This window comes from Genypterus blacodes, unplaced genomic scaffold (assembly GCF_046128005.1).
Source record: "Genypterus blacodes isolate CSIRO-AG114 ecotype Tasmania unplaced genomic scaffold, CSIRO-AGI_Gbla_v1 ptg000122l_1, whole genome shotgun sequence".
Classification (NCBI taxonomy): Eukaryota; Metazoa; Chordata; class Actinopteri; order Ophidiiformes; family Ophidiidae; genus Genypterus; species Genypterus blacodes.
In genome coordinates, this window is record NW_027466925.1 from 1,136,021 (window position 1) to 1,158,268 (window position 22,248).

The 22,248-nt window shown below is 45.4% G+C and overlaps 1 protein-coding gene across 1 annotated transcript; it reads right to left on the bottom strand.

The window, feature by feature from the left end:
• Nucleotides 1-6,191: 6,191 nt before the first annotated feature.
• On the bottom strand, nt 6,192-12,650 carry LOC143010236 (actin-binding protein WASF3). The gene is made up of 9 exons (XM_076162468.1): nt 12,518-12,650; nt 11,768-11,902; nt 9,627-9,780; nt 9,402-9,519; nt 8,017-8,061; nt 7,790-7,923; nt 7,196-7,498; nt 6,458-6,873; nt 6,192-6,349 (listed from the first exon to the last, which is right to left on the bottom strand). Exons 1-9 carry the CDS (start codon nt 12,648-12,650, stop codon nt 6,192-6,194), a joined length of 1,596 nt encoding a protein of 531 aa, XP_076018583.1.
• Nucleotides 12,651-22,248: the final 9,598 nt, after the last annotated feature.

A 22,248-nucleotide genomic window follows, 5' to 3' on the forward strand; every position in this document is an offset into this window, starting at 1 on the left:
GATGCCTGTATGCTTTAGGTCTTGTGTTTGAGGCCCATATCCACCGAACGCGCGTATACCACTAGGGGTTTAGTCTCCTAGGTAGCGTAGGACTCAAACAAGGCGCTACTACGGATGCTAACGAAATAACCTATAGCTTTCCTATGCATCTTTAATCGGCTCGCAATGACACAAGAGGTTTACGCTTAGAAATGATTTATGTTTCAAAAACTGACCTCCGTTAATCCAAGTCTCAGAACAGATAGGTTGCAAAAAGGTGCCGGGGTGTTGCAAGGTGGTTCCTAGGGTGTTTGGGTGGTTGCTCTGATATTTCTCAGTGCTTCCAAAGATGTAAATATATGTAAATATATGTTTTTAAAACAATGCAAGTCCAAAAATAGATACTGGCTGAAAGAAGATACCAACAGGACAGAAGGCATCAATCATTTCAGTTATGCCAGCTTGGTATGCAAACTGCACCGAGGCAGATCGCCAAAAACTCAAAAGGACTGTTAAAACAGCAGGAAAAATAACTGGACTTCCCCTGCCCTCTCTGGAGGACATTTTTAAGACTCGTTGTCTCCGCAGGGCCAACACCATCCTGAAAGATGCATCCCACCCTTGTAACTCCCTGTTCTGTCTGTTACCCTCTAATAGAAGATACAGATCACTGAACACGCGCACCACCAGACTGAAGAACAGCTTCTTTGTAAGGGCCATAAGTGAGCTAAACACAATCAAACATTAGACAAATTAGTACCCCAAAAGTCAATTGCAATATTGGGACAAATAAGGACACATTGGGCATCTTCAGCTATGATGTCATGTGATGTCATATGGGGCAAGGGACATGTGATGTCATTTGGGGTGCGATGTTGTGATGTCATGATGTCATATGGGATGTCATGTGATGTCGTGATGTCATATAGGATGTCAAGACATGTCATATGAGACATCTTAAGCTATTGGAACATCTTGAGCTATGGGACTGCTTATGTTTTAATGTATGAATGGAACTGTGTGTTGTTTATTTATTTTTATTTATTTATAGTTGTTTATAGTTTATTGCTGTTATTGATCACTTGATTGTTCAAAGATTCAGGCACAGCACAAATGCATTTCGTTGTATTATCATATACAATGACAATAAAAGCTATTCTATTCTATTCTATTAAGAACTGACTAATAAGCTTTGGGTAACAAGTAGTCTTGTAGGGATGTGCGCGTGTGTGCGTGTGTGTTTTCCACTGACCTCTCTCTGCTGTGTCACCATCTGCCGTCCAAAAATGACTCCTTTCTCCCAAACAGCACCCATGGTTCCTCCGCCAGCCTGCCAAAGCCCGGAACAGCACGGCACCGGAACAAACCATGTGGACACTGGTGGGCGTGTCACAACGCGGAGGAGAGCCAGCAGTAATCTGCGGGTGACGTCATCATTATGAAGTTACCCACACTTGTGATTACATGTTTCCGAGGCTTAAAATAAGTTCATATACACAATGTAATGAGTATTAACCTGTGATGCCGAGGGTGAAAACTTCATGAGAAACAGCCACATTGTGAGTGTTAAAAGAAGTCTCATATATCCTCTATACAAACTAACTTCAGTTGAAAACTCAGTGAGGATCAGTGCAAAAGACTGTATTCACATCACATATACACAGATTTTACAGAGCAGAAGGTTCATATTACATTAATATTATCAATTTTGTCATGATATCTGATGTTGTGAAGCCGTTCTCCAAAAACCAAGCTGATTTTAATGTGAGGTTTTACAGTAAAGTCTGCCTAGAAAAGGAATTAAATTGGAGTTTTCATCAAACGATTACAGGTCAAATCTACAGCATCCTCTTGGCTTCACATTGGTGGTGGTTGATTGATTACATCCTTATATGTTAATGTACACTCACGCCATGACCGATCAATTTCTGGATATAGGTGATAAACTGCGCCGCCAGGGGATAAACAAGCTCGACTAATCAACTGAGTCAGACATCATCATCATCCAGAAATAGACCAAAATGCTGACAAATGATTGATTTCACGCCTTTCTGATGCTTTTTGCGTTTGCTGCAAAATGAAAACAACACAGCTATGATGTACACAGACCAAGAGGAACAAACAGCACTTTGTTCACCATTTATTGTCTATAGTTACATGCATACTTTGCTTACAGTCGGCTTTAGTGTGCAATACACAGCTTTGTTTTGTTTCATTGTCGAGGTTATATTACCCAAAATGTGTTTTATATTACAGGCCGCCTTACCAAAAGTCTATACAACATGTTTCATGTCTCACAGTTTCAACACATAATGAAGTATTCGTACAAGCCAGGAGCCGCAGATACACAAGGCACCTCTGTGTTCGCAACAGGACACTCTGTGGCATTTTGCCTCCCAAATCTAGCAATTGTGGACAATTATTCTCATCTGGACACCTTTTTGATCTGAAAAACATTTACTAAGTGATCAATTCGCTCAATTATCAGGAGGTGTTTACTCGATTTGTCCCTTTCTTCACAAGTTTCTGTTTTAATCCTCCACAATGTAAAAGTCTTGCCATTGGGAATATTTCATAGACAGCTATTTGTTTCCTTTTCTTAGAATTCATAGTAGAATGAATGAAAACTTGGGTCATTAAAAAGGAGATCAAAATGCAGCAGTTGCCACGCGAACACAAGCAGGCAAATAAAAACCATCAGTTAAGTCGAAAACTAGAAATCAGGAAATATTGTTCATATTCTTGCTCTCAAATTAAACAATATCAAATCAAACCAAGGTAGAAATGCGGCATTAAAGGATGAATCCTGCTTTTTAATAACAGGTGAATCTGTGTGGGGTTTTCTTTTTCTTTTTTGTAAAAACGTGGAATCATCCTTTAAAAACGACATCTGGCCTCCAGTGTAGAAAACCTCATTTGAGATGCAACAAAAATCAACTCACTGCAGCACATATTTTCAAAATAAAACCACGTTATCAAAACACTACAGTCCAATCAGCTCATATGGAGGATTAGCCAAACCTATACCGAAGAGATAATATACTGTATATTACTGTTGCAAGTCTCTTACACATAATGTATTTATAATACAGGGCCCGCTGCCACAATGCGAGCGCTGATCCGGGGTCACGCGTGTTCCAAATGACAACTCGAGGTCTTGGTGGTACCTCCTGAGAGTCCAGGCTTTTAAGGGCCGAGGACCCTCAGGCCTGAAAGGTCATTTGAGAGGTCATCGTGTTGACATCACTCACCCAAGTAGTTGCATCATGTCGCTTTATAGCTTCGCAAGCATGCAGCTTTCTTCTGCAGCAACAGCAGCTTGTATGTGAGATGACCTTAAATTCTTGTTTTTATAATTATGTTTGTAATAATTATCAGATAATAATAATGTTTACCCTCAAGTTTGACTAGAAACTCACATGCCTGTAATGTTTTGTTCGTTCTGTCAGTCTAATCGTGCGAGAGCGCGTTATCCTCCAGGTGTATTCTGTAAACCGCATGCAAGTTTACATCAACAGGTGTCAACAGCATGGCGGGAGACTATGTTACCACGGTGACACGCATCAACACCCGGCATTGGGTTTGGTTTGATTCTATCGCAATAAGAACGCTTAAAGCAGGATCTTTCTTAATTGTACGACTCCTCAAAACTTTGCATTGTGGGGGCCAGGCTTTGTAAGCACCCGTCTGAAGCAAGATTGTAAAGCACACGTGACCTTTGACCCTGGATCAAGACGCTAGGCTTTGTGACACGCAGGCCCCATGTGGTTACGAGTGGAAGCGTTTATATAAGACCAATACCACAGCACACAGTCACTGGCTGAAATGTTAGGCTTCAAGTTATGAGTGACTACAAATGACAACATAATGGAAGTAAACGCACCTAAAGAATGGCAGAAGCTGGCTCCTGTTATTGTTTCTGTGATATTGAAGATGAGCGTTGATCACTCAACTCAGACTCGGCTGGTGGTGCTTGTTTTCTTGTCTTCTGTCACAGTTTGAGCTATCACATTACCTTACAGGGAGAACTACAGCGGGTGAGTCCCATCTCTGCTATTTGATCTCTCAACAAATTCAGATATTTAATTGTCGGGCAAAAAGGCTGCACAGTAAAATAATTCATCCTTAACTCGACAGCAGACAGAATGACCAATCACTTATTCTACAAAAATGTTCAACCGAAACTGAATGAGAGGAAAGAATTGATAAAATATGAACAAATTAAATTAATTATTAGTTCATTCTACAACATTGTAAACATTAAAAGATGTATAACAGTTGTAGGAACATGTTTGAGGAAACAAAACTAATAAAAGATATGTTAAAAAAAGAACTGTGCAGCTTCTCAGGTGACAAATAAAAGCAAAATTTGATCGAGTATTACTGCAAAGATTAATTTGAACCACTTTGCCCTGCAAAGAGAACTCGCACCAAAACTCTACATAGAAGTCTGCCTGGTGCACACTGAAATTCATAAACTCGCAGCATTGTAAGCAATACTGTGTAACACTATTAACCACAGAACTAGTACTTGAATTTTACTTTTGTGTCCTGGGAATTTAATTCTTAAAACAGAATCTAAACCTTCACCATTAGAGAACTCTACTGCTGGCTCATTCTCAGCTTAACAAAACAATTTACGGTCAATGTCTCACAGCTGAAGAGATTGTCTTTTAAAAAGTCTAAAAAGTGCAATTTCTGGACTAATTCTTTCCATTTCCAACATTTCTGAAACAAACCTCGACACATTAAAGGTATCCTGTGTATTACAGTCAAAAACAGCGGTTCTGCCATGAAAGTTTCTCTCTAAAACACATTTTCTGTTCGCTTAATGTGTAACAAACATGTATTCATGCATTTCCTACCTCATAAATCCCCTGTAGAGCGGATTATTTGGATAATTTGGTGCTCGATGCATCACTGTTTACGGCCTCATTAATTTAAATTTCGCAGGTGTGCTTGTATTCTTCTTCTCTGTCACATAATTGGCGAGTTATTGCTATTCAGTGCGCAATGCTGCCGCCAAGCGTCACTTTGTAGAATTGCGTAATTTACAGCTTACTCTCTGCTCGTACAGTATGCGTTATGACTATTTTGTATTTTATTTTTTCTTAAGTTATTACAACTTTATTTTCGAAATTGTATTAATAATTTTAATACATCATGTCTGCTAATTAAGTCATGTTTGTCCACTTTCCCTTAAAATTCACAAATCACAAATTCCACTAACGCTCAGAGAGTCAACAGGATACCTTTAAATGAGATTGGAGATTTCTGGCATTCACTTACCAAGTCCAGAAACAATGTCAGTGACATAGTTTGGATATACATGTGCCAAAATTCCCATTTTGTAAAATCACCTTAAACTACCATCCAGCCTAAGAGCTATTGCAAATTTCCAATCCTTACGCTGTTGATTAGATGCTGCACACCAGCCAGAGTTCATTCTCAGTCACACTGAGGTGATTTTGGTACTAATCCTCTTGTTCCAAGTGCTTTCTCCATCTCCACAGTTGGTTAAACCTTTTCAGCAGAGTGTTTGCGTCTGGCATTGCACTTTAATCCTCAAAGGAGCTGTTTTATTTATCCCTGACTTTTTTTTATAAACTCTTTCTCAACATTTGGCAGATAAGTTAAGATTACACTATGATAAGCTTTTATTTGTGCTATACCGTGTGTTTTGCAAACACGTTCCTCCATAACCCCCTCGGGGTCCACCAACCTATTGTTTGTGCCATGAGAGCCTGTAATATTGCTAAAAGTAATCATCACTTAAATATGCAAACACGGATGGAGGGAGCGGTGGGCGAGTTGTGTGATATACGGTGTTAGTGATGAAAACTGAGGTGATGGGAGTGGGCAGGGCAGGGTGTGAATGGTGTGCACGTGTGCGTGTGCGTGTGTGTGTGTGTGTGTGTGTGTGTGTGTGTGTACATGTTAGTGTACCTGTGTGTGTTAACTGTGCCACACACCGGGATGTCAGATGACAAATAGGCGTTGCTGGGGGCAACCGAAGAAGCTGAAATGACCACAATTCACAACGTTGGCACTAAGAATAGTATGTGTGTGAATGTATGGTATGCATGACTTGAAGCAGTGTTTAAATGCTTATGACGAAGATTATAATAAACTTCAGTTCCACTCTAATGTCTCAACACCCCCTCCACCCCTCCCCTCCCTTTCTCTTTCTCTCCAGCTCTCTCTGTTTTGTTTTAGTCGGACCACTCGTTTTCATCGAGCTCAGAGTCGTCATCAGACTCGCTGTACTCCACGGCAATGCGGCGCGACAGGATGGTGGCCACGTCATTGCCGACAGGCTCCCTCTTGGCCTCCTGCTCCCTCTGCTCCTGTACTTTCCTCAGCTGGATGCCTGGAGGGGAGGAACCGAAGAGGAGGAGGAGGAGCAGAAAGAAGAGGTGAGGGCTTGAAATTCTACACATACACAGACACACACACACATACACACACTTGCCTTTACCTCTACGTATGGCGGCCAGCAGGTCTGAGCGGGCGTCGCTCATTGGGATCATCCCCAGCATGGTGGACTTTCGGGCAGGGCCGTCCACACCCGACTGGCCGACGGCGGCGTGAGCCGGCGAGGGATGGGCGAGGTGGGCGCCGGTGATGCCGGGGGGAGGAGGAGGAGGGGCTGCAGGCGGAGCCCCCGAAGGTGGGTGCGAGGGGGAGGGCACGTAGTTGGCCGGTGGCGGGGGAGGGGAGGGGGAGTAGGGGCGGGAGAGGGCTGAGGAGGTCGGGGGGACTGCGGAGGCCGCAACGGCAGAGGAGGGAGGGGCAGAGGTGGAGTCGAAGGCCGTCTGAGCGGAGGGTATGGTGGGAGGAGGAGGGGGTGGGGCTGGGGGGATGTAGTACTCCGGGATGGTGGATGGCTGGACGCTGTATGAAAGGAAAAAAAAATTGCTATTACTTTTTCAGATCTTTAACATGACCGATTTGCTTTGGGATTGTGTTAAGGAAAGGTCGCATGAAGACATTTGGAAAGGTGACAAATCCATTCTAACATCTAAAACAGTGGCTAGGCCTTTAATGTTACGCAACCTTTAAGTGGTTTAGTCAGTGAGCAGCGTAACAAAGAGAGAGCAAGAAGGAGGGCAGCATCTTAAAGTGAAACCCAAAACTAAATCAGACGTGACGACCAGCTCCTTCCACATAAATAAGAAACACTAAACATAGGAGACGGACAAGAAAAAACATCTACCCATGTCCGGCCCGGTACTCCTTGACCGACTGCTGCCTCGGCCCGTTAACCATGGCATCTCCTCCGGCCTGTGCTGACGGGGTCCTGCCCAGGGAGGCCACGTGCCGCCCCGCTGGCGCCCCGCCGGCCGTTCCTCCGACCGCCGGGGGCTGGTTGGCAGGCCGGAGTCCTCGGTCCAGCGACTGAGTCTGGGCTGCGGCGCTGAGGTGCTCCCGGGCGTGGAGGTCTGCAGGGTGTGCGGCGCCGGGGGCCTGGGCGGAGGGATGGTTGGGACTGGCTGGGTAGGAGTCAGACGCCATTGACCTGATGGAGGAAACAGGACCGTGACTCCATGATAGGAGATGATGATTGCATGTATTTGAATGAAATCACCATGGCGCCAAAGGTTTACACCCTCCACTGTGAAGCACTATGTTCTGATTCTGTCCTTATCCAGCAGAGGGCGGCAGCGAGTTTCAGACTGTGGCAAAGTCAGTAGCTGGTGTGTTTGTGAAGTCGGTTGTGTGAGGACTAAGGAGTGGTAACAATGTGTGTGAGTGTGTGCGTGTCCCAGTATGTGTGTGTGTGTGTGTGTGTGTGTGTGTGTGTGTGTACCTGCTATCAGGGGACAGGGAGCCTTCAGAGGACATGCCGTGGTAGGGGGAGGGGGTGAGCCTGGCATCGGGTCTGAACTCTTTGTCGTAAGCCAGGACGTTCCACTCCTGGCGCCTGTTACGAGCTTTACGCACCTTTCACGATCAAAATTCATAGAAAATTACAGAGCTGTCACAGGAAAAATGCTTAAAATTTCACAACTTTGGCGTGTTTGAATCACGACTGACCTTCTTGACCTCTCTGCCCGGATCTTCAACCTGCTTCTGCTGCTCCTGTAGGACAGAGACACAGAGAGATAGAGGAATGGAGAGAAGCTTAGAGATTGATTATTGATTTCTCAGGAGCAGAGGGAAGAACGGGACCCCACCACCAGCTCCATCACCACGGGGCAAAACACACACACACACAAACCAACACACTCTAGTCTAGTCACTGTTAGTCACACAAACACAGGGGAAGACCATTGACGAGACGAGACGAGACGAGACGAGACAGGAAACCAAACCAAACACAGAAGGTTAAAGAGAGGTGGCAAACACACACAGATGCAAACAGAAGGTATGTGTGTGTGTATGTGTATGTGTGTGTGTGTGTGTGCATGGTTACTATAGTACTTGCCAAACATATAAGTCTTGGATTTTTGCATTCCTTTCTACTCCTGTTTACCTGTGTGTGTATCTATCTGTACATCCTCTAATGTGTGTGTGTGTGTTTTTGTTGGGAGGAGGGTGCGCAGGGTTCAAGTGGGAGGCAGAGGAGGGCAGATTTGGGGTCGTGTTTTGTCTTACAGAGATGGACAGGGGGCTCCTGGGTGGGGCCTGTCTGGAGTGGGGCCTGTCAGGGTGGGCCGGACAGCCCTACGGAAACATGGGAGAGAGACAAGCTGCCGCGTTAGGCTGAGGAGGAGGAGGAGGAGGAAGGGGAGGAGGAGGGAAAGGAGGAGGTGGGAGAGGAAGGAGGACGAGTGGGGTGCGTTTGTCTTGGAAAGGGCCAGGCACATCTAAAGGTGTGAAGCAATCTCAGGGAATGAGAAGGAGAAGGAAGATGAGGAGGGGGAAAAGGAAAAGGAGGAGGAGGAAGATGAGGAGGAGGAAAAGGAAGAGGAGCAAGAGGAGGAGGAGCAAGAGGAGGAGGAGGAGGAGGAGGGAGTGTGTTTGTGATTCACACAAGTCTCACAGGTTGAAACGAGGGAACAGAAAAATATGACGCGGCAGAATTGGATAGAAAACATTGCAAAGTTGTGAGTTAAAGCAGAAATATCGAGCAGTGCAGCAAACAAACAGCACCAGAATGAGACTAGTTTAACACGGCGGCTCATTTTAAAGGGGAATAACGCTGAATGATTACTCTGAAGTGCGGAAATCTCTAAATAATCGCCAGATAAATCCAACTTAATGCTACAATCTGTGAATGTTCAAACAAACAGTGAAGAAATCGTTTCCCCTTTAAATCTGGTTCCGTTTTGGTTTCGTTGTTGCAAATTAGCAGCAAATTAAAGCACAAGATGAACTTTTGTTGCCCTTACACACACACACTGACACCCCTGTCACGATTCCTACAACACACACACACACACACACATTGACACACACACACACACACACACTCCTACCTTCTGCCGTCGTTTCTCCTTGCGTTTGTCCTCTGTGGCCTGCAGCATCTTCTCCTTCCACAGGTTGAAGAAGTACGAGGGGTCGGTGTAGAACTTCAACGCATCTTTCTTGTCGTCCCTGGGGGGAGACAAAGAAAAAGTAGAAGAAGAAATTTGAGCTAGAAAAGAGGAAGAGAGTGGCTAGGGTTAATGGCCAATCAGGAGCAGGCAGACGGAGTGAGCGACCTATAGGGGCTGAGTATGTTGAGCGGCGGAGGTTTGTCGCAGCGATGGTACATCTCCACCACCGGGTTAGGGACGGACGTCCTCGACACCACCTGCTGGTCCTGGATGGTACTGCTTTTAAAGGCCTTACGCATGTTGATGTCCTGCAGGGAGACTGGAGACACACACACACACACACACACACACAGAAGGTACAAAGAAGGGATGGATTAGCTTGTCATATCAGCTTAACAACATGCACCACAGGAACACACGCGCAAAAAGACGCTGGAGGTGTGTACAACCTAGGGTGTGTGTGTTTGTAGTTGTGTTTTAGTGTGTGAGAGGTTGTGTGTCTGGCAGAGAGAGAGAGAGAGAGAGAGAGAGAGAGAGAGAGAGAGAGAGAGAGAGAGAGAGAGAGAGAGAGAGAGAGAGAGAGAGAGACACTAGTATGTGTGTCAATCCCTTAACCCCTGCAGAGATTTAACACGCCTGCAATGCTATCTAGGATCAACCAGATGGCCACACACTCGCGTGCATGCACACACACACGCACGCACGCGCACACACACACACACACACACTCACACACGCAGGTTCAGTGTCTATCGGTCCAATATAAAGGGGATAAACCGTGACTATGAATCATATGCTTGTGACTGCTTCACCTTGTGTATATCGTAGGTGTGTGTGTGTGTGTGTGTGTGTGTGTGTGTGTGTGTGTGTGTGTGTGTGTGTGTGCTGAGATACAATATCAAGCGCATTAGAGAGAAAAAATCGTTGTTAGGTTTAACCTCTGACCGCAGGATACCCTTCCTTCAAAAGCCAGAGAAATCAGTTGTTTGATCTGTAGGCACATGTGTGTGTGTGTGTGTGTGTGTGTGCAGTCTCGTCACACTGCTGTCTGCTGTGTGTTTGATCATTACTTTCTAAGCTTCAGTCCCTGCAGCCAATTGAATAATCCACAAAACTAGCAGCTAATGCAACTTTCATTCAGAGACACATCTTCAAAGAAACAGCTGTGTGTGTGTGTGTGTGTGTGTGTGTGTGTGTGTGTGTCTTTACAGCCCTCCTAAAGCTCGCTATATCTTCAAGCTTTAAAGTCTAATTTCATTATTAATTTTTAACTTCCTTCCCCCCCTCCCTCCCTCCTTCCATCCTTCCTTTCTCCATTCCTTTCCTCCTTCCCTCACTTGTCATGCATCGCTCGTCCTACAGGCTTGGCGGTACACAAAGAGGAGAAAAAATCATGAAGGAAGAAAAAAATGATTAAGTGAGGGAGACAGAGAAGGGACAAAGATGTGAGGACGACTGTGATGAGGAGAAAGAGAAAAGTATATGTGTGTGTGGTAGAAGTAGGTAGGGGATGATCGGTGAACAAAAGTCTTGAGCGTAGGAGGATGAGAGATGAAAGATTGTGAGCATTAGAGGAGGAGGAGGAGGAGGAGGAGGAGACAGGAGGAGGATATGAGGAAGGACTGCTGATCTATTCCTTTTCATCCTCGTCTGATCTACTCAGACACTTTCTGTCTGCGCTCCACACGCCGTGCTGCAGAATGACTAGGCAGTATCAGAGAGAGCGAGAGAGGAAAGGAGAGGGAGAGAGAGAGCGGAGGAGAGCGAGAGGGAGAAATAGAGAGAGGGGAGGAGAGAGAGAGAAAGAGGGGAGGAGAGAGAGAGAAACAGAAAGAAAATGAGAGAGAGAGAGAGAGAGAGAGGGAAAGACAGAAAGAAAAAGCGAGAGAGAGAGAGAGAGAGAGAAAGAGAAAGAAAAAGAGAGAGAGCGAATACTTGGCTCTGAAATTCTCCTGTAAGCAAACGATGCACTTCATTATAAAGGTGTGTGTGTGTGTGTGTGTGCGCGCCTGTGCGCGTGTGTGTGTGTGTGTGTGTGCGCGCGCGTGCCTATCAATTACTACATTAACAGAATTGATTTTGAGAACAACTTAATGTGTGTGGGGGAATAATCACACACACACACATTATTATATCTGCAGTGAAGTTTGATCAATAAATCACCAGCATAACCATTACGTAAATGCTGCAGGCTATTTCGAGAGGGACCATGCACACACACAGCGGCACTCGCGCACACACACACACACACACACACACACACACACACACACACACACACACACACACACACACACAGTCCCCACCTTCCTCCACAGTGGAATCGAGCTGGGTGACTTTTACAGCCAGCTGGTCCACTCTCTCCTGCAGGCTGCTCATCCTCAGGTAGAAGCTATTGGCCTCGTTGAAGAGCTCTCCAAAAATGTCCTCTGCATGGCGACCTGGACACACAGACATACACACACACATAAACACACGTTATGATTTATATGGTAGTTTATAAATGGAAATATACAATAATTCCTCTCTGCAGGATGGGGAGCCACCTGTTGCTCACCTACTTTAAAAGGCCTGTATGTGTGTGTGTGTGTGTATGTGTGTTTGTGTGTGCGTCTGTGTGTGTGTGTGTGTGTGTGTTTGTGTGTGTGTCTGTGACGGTGACGAAGAGAGAGGTGCAAACAAATTTATGCACTGATGCTTTTCAACACCTCGCACATGGAGAGATGCAAAACAAATCTTTTCTCAGCTCATGTACGATTATGTCCAACATGCATGAATATATTGGACACACACACTCCAGCTCGAGTCCAAATGGTGGGACTTTGTGGCCTCAGATAACTCTACTGTAGATTTGTGAGGCGGAACTGGATCTTAGTGTTGGTGTTGTTTACACTTGCATTACATTACTCTTAGACCATAGACAACCATTCTGCTGGTCCTGTGTTAACACAAGGTGACCTCTAGATGGCAGCAGATGCCAGGCTTCAAACCACAGAGTCAACTTGCAAGAGTCAAATGTACACAGTCATGCACGCTCTGCCCCCCCTCATACTCACTCAGGCTGCCCAACTGCTTGATGATGGCTGCCAGGGTGCTGTTGGTGACGCACTCCAACTCGCTGGTCACCCCATCTGGTAACGCCCCGCGGCACAGGTGCCTGGGCTCGATGTTCCTCTTCACCAAAGGCATGACTGTCTACGCCTTGAGAAGACGACAGAGATCCAGACAAAGACAGGAAATAAATATAATATATAATAAATATGTAATCATTCTGCGCTTTATGTCCAAAGTCTGACGTGTATGATTTATTTATAGAAGACATGAGACGGAGGAGGATGTGCATGGCTAAGATTTCGCTTCTCCGGAGGCGGACGGGTCGGGTGGCGGTAAATCCCGAGGTGTCGCGTCCTCCATGGGGCGCACTCGCTCATCACGCTGCTTAATGTCAATGCGTCCAAATGAGCCGGAAAGAAGTTTCTAAGCGGCGCTAACGAGCCGTGACTGTAGCCAGAGTAACCGCGAGGGACAGGGCGAGAGACAAAGAGGGAGACAGAGGGTGAGAGGAAGAGCGAATGAAAGACAAAAGGGTAGTGGAAGAGATAGCAAATGGGACGGATGGGGAGATGAGAAACAGGAAGAAAGATGGGAAAATTAGAGCGTGATGACATAGAAGACGGAGCTGTGTCAGTACAAGCGGCCACAGGGGAAGAGTCTACATACTGGGTAGATACATGTGTGCGGAAGACGCCACACACAGACACAGACACACACAAATTCTGTCACATGAAGAACACACACAAACCTGCTCACTTTATAGCGAGGCGATTACGCAGGCAATCGTTCTGGTAGCTTGACAAAGCTCTTGTGGTCCCGTCCCATAAACTGTATCTTAGTATTATTCCTGCCTGCAGCTTTACATGTCACACAGAATCATCTACCAGCGCTTGTGTGTGTGTTTGTGTATGTTTGCTTGTCTGTGTGTGTACGTGCTCCATAATCTGTTTATCCAGTCTGAGCCTAGCATGACAAATTTAATAAAAAGTGACTAGTTTGTCCTCTTTACGTCTCCCTCTCTCTCTCTCCATCCCCATCTTCTTGTCTCTAACATCTTCCGACATCCAATTACACAAAGCACCCCAGATTGTGACAGTGCGAGAGTGTGTGTGTGCGTGAGATGTGTGTAGCTGAGTCAATATCACCCCCTCCTCCAGCTGTTGTAAATAAGCTAACACTCTGGCTCTTTAATCACACACACACACACACACACACACACACACACACACACACACACACACACACACACACACACACACACACACACACACACACACACACACACACACACACACACACACACACACACACACACACACACACACACACACACACACACACACACTTCCTCCTGTTGTGCCTCAATCTTTGCTCCATTCTTCATTTCTCCTTGTGTCATCACTTGTTTGGTCTCTCTCTCTCTCTGTCTCTCTCTCTCTCATCCCCTCTTCCACTCCCTTCATCCCTCCACCTCTGCCTGCTTTCATCAATAAGTTAGCAAGGTTGAATATCTTTTCCACTGACTCCCCAGTGTGAGTGGTCATTCCCCATCATGGGGGGTTATCGGAGTGTCTGTGTGTGTGTGTGTCTGGGTGTGTGTGTTTGATGCGAGATAACAGGGGGTTCCCTCTTGTGTGTGTGTGTGTGTGTGTGTTGCCACTTAGTCTGGTTTCATGAAGCGGGTATACATGCATGAAACGGTGTGTCTCCACTCTCTCTCTCCCTCTCACAGACACACAGACACAGACAGACACACACACGCACACACGCACACACGCATGCACACACACACACGCACACAGAGACACACAGACTCCATTTTCACCCAAGGGCACTCATTCTCCTTGTTTGAGACCATTCACTTCTGCCGCAGGCCTCAGTGTCACCGGCCTGTTTCCATTTCAGTTTCCTGCACTCTAGATACGTAGACACAGGGGACAAAGGAGGCCTCCATGGAAAGTGAACAATCTCTGAGAAAATTAATAATGTCCGAGCCAGACACAATCGTTTGGTAAATGTGTGTGGGTAGATATGAACAGAACAAATCTGAGTTAATGATGCACGCCAAACAGGCTGCTAAAATGCTAAAACAGATGCTAACACTCTACACCAGTGGTTCCCAAACTTTTTCTTTGGCACCCCCCTTTTATAGATCAGAAGTTTTTCGCGCCCCCCACTTTGGGAACCACTGCTCTACACTATTCACAGAGACTGACAGTAGGAGATTGAGAAAGTGTGTTGTGGAGCTATGGGAGCGTTGTCACGGCAACAGGCACTTGGAATCTACTCGGCTACTCAAGAAAGCGGGACCCTGGAAGCAGCACAGGAGTGACAGAACGACACTGTCCTAACTTTGTTGACCTGCCAGTCCTGCAGGCAGCCAGGTGAGGAGCAGCTAATGCTAACACTGCTCCATCTGCTTACGTGTATGGGCTCTCAACTTACAACTACAGTACGTACACACACACACACACACACACACATTCACACACACACACACACTCACACACACACACACACTCGCGCACAGCTCTCCCGCTGTGCTACAGCAGGCCGAGTCTGTCTGGCAGTCTGCTCTGAGAGGTTTGCGGCCCCCTCCTCTCCTGCGCCATAGGAGGGACCTGCATACACACTGCTAATTAGCCTCTTTACTGTAACTAATGCAAACGACAAGCCCCGATGCAAAATGAAGATATAATTAGATGATGCACCACGCCAGGGGCCAAGTTGCGCTTATTCTAATGCGACAGCGAGCCGGTCCTGTGCAGCTTTATCCTTAATGAGCAGCAGAGCTAATGGGATTCGCTATGCGCAGGGGTACGTCCGGGGTATTGTGTCGATTATAGAGCATAATTAGCGCCGTAGCTTTTCAAAATGGCACAGCTGCAGGCTTTTCCAAAGTCGGGCGCACTTTGAATGTGACAGCGACCTCAGCAACAAGCGGCCGCAACGTTTGGATTCATTTTGGAGCGTTGCCGTCTCTGTGCCTGCTCACGCTGCAGCGTGGTGTAAAACAAGCAGGCTAATTAACTTAGCCCACATGTGAACGGATGAGGGCCAAGAGCAGATAATCAAGAGGGTTATTAGGTCGCTGAACTCCCGAACTGTCCTGAAAGCTTCCTCTCTGATTGGTTCTTTCTGAAATGCTTACATCATCACTTAACACATGCAAATGTAGCCGTCCCACCTGGTGAGACACACCGAGCATGAGTGTTCGGCCGGTGTCTGTGTTTTGCTGAGGGTTCTGTTGTCAGACTCAGGATTAAGCCGGGAAGCTTCCCGCTGGTCGCATGCAAAGTGTCAATGAACAAGAGCCTGAGAGTTCACAAAATAACTGACAAGAGCTCTGCTGTATGAAAACACGTTCTCACAAAGCAGTCGAGCTCTGATATCAAAACGACACAAACTGTTTGGTTTGATGCTTGACGCAGACAGAGGGACGTTGTTTGAATTTTCACCGCAGGCATTCCAGTTCACACTAACCCCCCAACCGCACCCCCTACCTCTCTCTCCACCACCCCTCCCCCTCCCCATTTCTTTGATGTCTGTATTTGTCGATCCATTGAACAAAATGATGCCCCCCCCTTGTTTTCGCTGTAATCCAGCCCTAAAAACAAAATATGCAAAACGAGCAAGATTTTATGGCTTTCGCTCTCTGTCTCTCCCTCTCTCCCTCTCTCTCTCTCTCCATCCCTCATGCTGGTTTTTAGGAGAAGCAGCAGCAGATTCCGCCGAGCCGTTGTCATGGTTTCTTTGGCATTATTTTCTTTTTGGTTGGTAAAACGAAAATGGTTTAAGAATGGAGTTTTTATGAGGATATGGACAATGGCGATGCTTGCTTGTCCTCTGTGTGTGTGTGTATGTGTGTGTATGTGTATGTGTATGTGTGTGTGTGTGTGTGTGTGTAATGTAATGTGTGGCTGAAATAAATTCTATTCTATTCTATGTCGCTAGTAAACAGGCCAGTGAATGCACCAACCACATTCACTCCACTACTCTGTGTGTATGTGTATGTGTATGTGTGTGTGTGTGTGTGTGTGTGTGTGTGTGTGTGTGTTTGTCCTGCCACTCTGTGACCCTGTCTCTCACAATTAAATGTGTCAGCCTCAGCACGATTGCAACAAGTCATCCGGCAGAACCATGTGACCTGACACATAGACAAACAGACACACACACATACACACACACACACACACACACACAGTGAACTGGGTCTCCTGGTGCAGGGTTAGTGGACAGTAGGACATGGGCTCACTGGGGCGAAGGCAGGGAGAGACAGCAACGTATCCCGTTGTCCCAGTTTCTCTGCTCCTAGTTTGTGCTGTAGTCAAAGGCAGGCTGGAGTGCCTTTGAGCAAGGCATTCAATCCTAAACAGATAACCTTACATTTGTATACAGGGATCAATATTCAGAACAACCAAGACTAAATACCAGCGGCACAGAGATTGATGACTGTGGTCAACGTTTAATCAATAGTCTCATCGATATAACCACCAGCAACACTCGTACGTGCACACCCAAACACAGCCCCCTGGCAACGGTCACCACGGCGAGCCGGCCTCATCGATCAGGCTGACAATGAACGAGCCTGGAAAAAAACGCTGAGTCAGGCCGGGCGCCAAAACACGGAGCGGGGAAAAGCGTGAGAGGGAAAGCGAACATAATAGCAGATGAAGACAGTGAGTGAGACAGGGACTGGTTTGGCAACATTCCCAGCTAAAGGAAACAAAAGTGGTTTAAAAAATATATATTTCCTGACAACAATAACGCTGAATAAGGCATTTTTTTTCCATCTGGAAGACAGCGAAGCACGAGTAACTCTATAATAAATTGATACGAGTTCTGCCAAATTGCAATAAAGTGGATTTCATAGAAGGATATGGTGAGGAGATGAGCTTAGAGCCAACATACTGTACAGTTTGATTGCTCCTATAGTGCTTATCTGGGACAATGTACAGAGGTTTTAGTGGGATTTCACAGTATTACGTCCGGCGAAAACGCTGCCTCGTGTAATGATCAGCTGTTGTGTTTTGAGCTTTAAAGCCATTAAGGCAAACGCACAGCTGATCCTGAAGGCCTCACTGTGTTTGGTCCTTAAGTTACGAAAGGACGTTGATGCGAGAGTTTCAAGGCTAGTGAGCGAGCGTGAGTGAGGGCAGAACAAGCCTTAAGGAGACAGCCCGTTTTAACTCGGTGTGCATAGCGGTACCCACTGAAAAGCAAGAAAATACTGAAAATGACTAAAATGTGAGTACAATGAGTGGCATGGTCCTTTAACAGAAACCGGAGCCAATTTGTAGTTAAACTCTGTTTTCACTCAGTGTAAAGATGGGTGAGCAGCAAGGGAGAACACATCTCCTTTAAGTTATTGGCTCAACCACGCATATATCATCATTTCTATATCACATGGTGAAGAAAAACTAAACTCCTTATCGCCTCTCAGAGGGTAGAGAACATAGATTCACGATTCAGAGTGATTCTATCTAACACTTAAAACAATGAAGAGTGCCCAAGCGGCTCACTAAGTGTCTACATCATTCAGACTAAATGCACCCAGAAGAGGCCCGTCTGCATCTTCACAGTTAATTCAAACCATTAGTGAGAAGCTCCAAACACACATGCAAAGGGCAAATCCCAGAGAAGGCAGGAATCCTGTTTGAAAACATGATCAAATCCCACTTCCTGTCACCTGGAAACGTTTAGAACGGCTCAAAGAAAACGCTGAAGAACGCATTGGAGTTTCAGTAACAGAATGACGGCAGATTGTCACGAGAGGAACCCGTCTGGAAAACCGTGTGGGTGTAAGACGGCTCTCAGCGAGGGACGAGGAGCCTCCTGAAATACAGATCAGATGAAAAACACAGAGCTCACCTCTGGAATTCTAATCATCCTCTGTGTGCTGCGGCAGAGAAACAGCAGCCCGAAGCCCACAGAGACGCCTTGAATCTCAGCTAAAGCCTCAGCAAGCTGCCGGGAAAACGTAATTACAGAAGGTTTTCAGGTGTAAAATGAAAGTTTAAACAAGCAGATGCCTCCTGTTGATCAGCGGCCACTGGGATAGGGTCCAGACCCCCGTCACCCCGAACAGGATAAGCAGATATAGTGCAGGTATATATCGTCTAAGTAGGAATTAAACCGCCGCTCCTTTGTCTTGGGGTTGGAGTCAGGACAAGAAACTGAATCGATGCCAATGCTGAACCCAAAAGGCAAAATTCCCTCTTAAAAATGTGTCAAAACACTCATTTTTCCATAAACAGTGAGTTTGTTCCTGTCCAGAACAGCAGCAGCAGCTCCTCTTTCCCTCGCTCCACAAAGTGAAGTTACCATGTGAGTGTGTGTGTGTGTGTGTGTGTGTGTGTGTGTGTGTGTGTGTGTTGTGCATCTGAGCACTGTTGCTTTTTTCATCGTCCTTCCCTGATGAATTGCTTATGTAAGGAATCAGCACAAGCTTGTCCATGTACCAATGAATACAACACACACACACACACACACACACACACACACACACACAAAGAACTGTGTTATCTAATCGCGGTTCATCCAGGCTCGAGTCTCGACTTGGAGGGAGTCGGTTGTTGTCGATTAGAAAGATTTCTGCTCGTCAAGTATCACTTTTCTCACTAATGGCAGATCTGTTATTCCCCATACTTCTCACACCAACTATTTCTTCACTCAGCATCGTGTTTGGCGAGCTGTTGAGCTTGGCCCCGGGCCCTCATGTTCAACCATCACCCAGCACATCCAGTTATAATATTTGCATTGTGTCAGATTCGCCCGAGCTTTGTGTGTAAAAGTACATCTGAGACGCAAGATGTACGACATGACTGCGAGATCTGCGAGTGTTATATTATCCCACTTCAAGAGGACATACTGTATTATGCTTGTTTTTCTTCCTTCTCTTCTTCTTCTTCATGTATGCAGTATTTTATCAACTTCTATTCTATAAAGATCAAAGTTTGAGGTTCATAATGATAGAAATGCATCCAGCAGGACAAACCCAGATCTCCTGAGCTGTCCTCAGAACATCAAGAGACATTACCTACACATTATCTAATCTCGCTCACTGGGCACAATAGTGCTAAATCAATAGAACGCTCATCCTGCCCTTTTTTATTATATACTTATTTGAAAAAGTAGTTTGTATCGCACAATCACCACATTATGGCTTACTTAAAGCATTGGTCCCTTACAGGACTTACTCTATGTGCTGGTAGAGATCCAGTGAATTGCTTAAGTCACTGCAATAAGACAAATTCTTGGTTCAACTCTTGGTCATACAGGTGATATCTCGCCTCAGGTCACAATAGATGGAGATGCACAAACTGCTTCTACTTCTTTTCTCCAGTGGGTAAAAGCAACAGAGATACAACAACAGATTCAGTTAGAGAATACAACAGGTCTCCAAACTAAACACATACACTTGCCGAAATGACCCAAACACAGAGGTGCAATTCATTTTAAGTACCTTAAGCATCCACAACAGAAGAAGAAAGTACTGCAAGGTATTAGGTTTTGCTGCTGGCGGGTACAAAACCGTTTATATCAGCAAACAAATCCCCTTTAAATAAACTGAACTAAAAAAAAAGTAAATCTGCAATCCAATCTCCAAATGTATTCTTATTTAATTCCAGTCACTCTTATCTCCTAAAATGAAAATGATTGATTGATGATGCATTCAATCAGAATTGATGGTATTCCAACACAAAATCCAATTAAACCCAATGTGAGTTTGTGTATTTTGATTATGAATGTATATGAGAAATATACGTCAACGGCCAAATTATGCTTCATGTATGTACTTTACTTAGAATACATTTCGAGGACTGCTTCTTGAAGTATTTCCATGAAACCTGTGGGTACTGCAAACACACAACAGGAGGAAAATGTATGTATGTATACTGTGAATATATTTCAGTCAAAATGGATCCTCATGCATTAAAGCCCCCAAAAATGCTGATTTTGGATTCCAAGCTTGTTTCCTGCCAAATCCTGTGACACATTCAACCAAACGGTGACATTTTGTTGCAGGCGGTGGTGGGCGAGAAAAAAAAAGAGAGATGAAGAAGCAGCGATGTTCACACGACGAGGGGGAAAAAACAAACCGAGGTGGAATTTGCAGCTCATTTAGATTCTGATCGCTAATCACGCACATTTACACGCCGAACGCTGCATGACCGTGCGTGCGTCGCGTTTTGTGCGTGTGTACGATGCGAAAACAAAACAACACACGCGTCCCCCCTTCCCTCCCTCGCCCCCCACCTCCCGCAGGAGTCCACACCGCCGCTGTCACACGCAAAACCGATTACAAATGCGCTGAGATTTACCTGGCTGCGGCTCCTCTTCTTCTCCTCTTTTATTCTGGTTAACGGCTCCGTTCCGTCGCTCCTGCTCTGGATTTCATATCAAATCCTCCATGTTCGGGAGCGGGGATGGATGATGGATGATGGACGGAGGAGGAGGGGGAGGAGGTGGAGGAGAGGAAGCCTTTGAAGTGAGGAGATCTCGGGCTGCATGGACTGGATGTGTGTCGTTTCCAAGGCAGCGTCCGTCGACACGAGCAGCGTCCAGGTAACGACGTGTATTCAACAACACTTCCGTCGTGCCTTTCATAATAAAAGCATTTCTGCGCAGTCCCGAAGAAGGTTTGAAACTATTAGAAACATAATGGGAACTAATTTATTTACTAGTTAACGTCACTTAAATTCCCAGACTGGGGTCAAAAATAAGTTTTCATGTCATTTGGAATGTTAGGAAACCTCTAGTCCTTTATCTCTATTTTGTTGCCATCCTTTGTTTCCATACCAGCTTAATGTACAATAACTCATAGCAATGTACTAAATTATCTATCAAACAATTCGCTGTGGCATATTTGAGGATTTTTGTTGTATTTTCACTCGAAAATTTCCATTCCAACTCACTGCAAATTGAAGCAATCTCACAGTACTAGAGTAATGCATGTGTGTGTGTGTGTGTGTGTGTGTGTGTGTGTGTGTGTGTGTGTGTGTGTGTGTGTGATATGAGTGGGTGCAAGATACATTTCAATTGCATGCGATTTGCTGTGAATTGCATGCAAAATGACGATTAATAAAGTGTCTTAAATCTTTAAATCTTAAATCTTAAAACCCACACATAGATTTCCATTTCTGATGCAATTTACAGCAAAGCTTTTCATAGCTTTCTTCGCTCTTCCTCTAAATCCCAGTCGCTAATGTTCATACGGGGCTTTATTTTGGAGGTTAAATCACTGAACTACCGGTTTTTCAGCGGATTCCTCTGAGCAGCTTGACGCGAACCAACAAGGGGATGCAGCAATGTCAGAGCGACGCAGAGGCGCATGCGTGTCCGAATCAGTCCGAGTTTTTCCGATGATGGGCGAGACCTCCACCCACCTCAGACGTGCACGAAGAGCGCCGCGCTGTGGACGCAGAACACCGAGTATAATCTCTGGAATATAGCTACTGTATTATAAGTCATATTTGGTATAATACATTTCAGGAATACGCATAATAAGTCATGTTCAAGGAAATTATTTCTTACCAATCCAAGTTAATTCACAAATACATTCAAACTAAATTAAATGTGTATTCACAGTTTGTATCTGTTCACGGGATCTGTATCTGTCGCAATCCCGGAAACCAGGTTAATAGTAGTTTACCTTCCATCCATCATAAAGGCTTCTGCAATTTCCCAGTTCCTCCACTGAACGGCGCTGTTGTCCCGCATTTGTGTATAG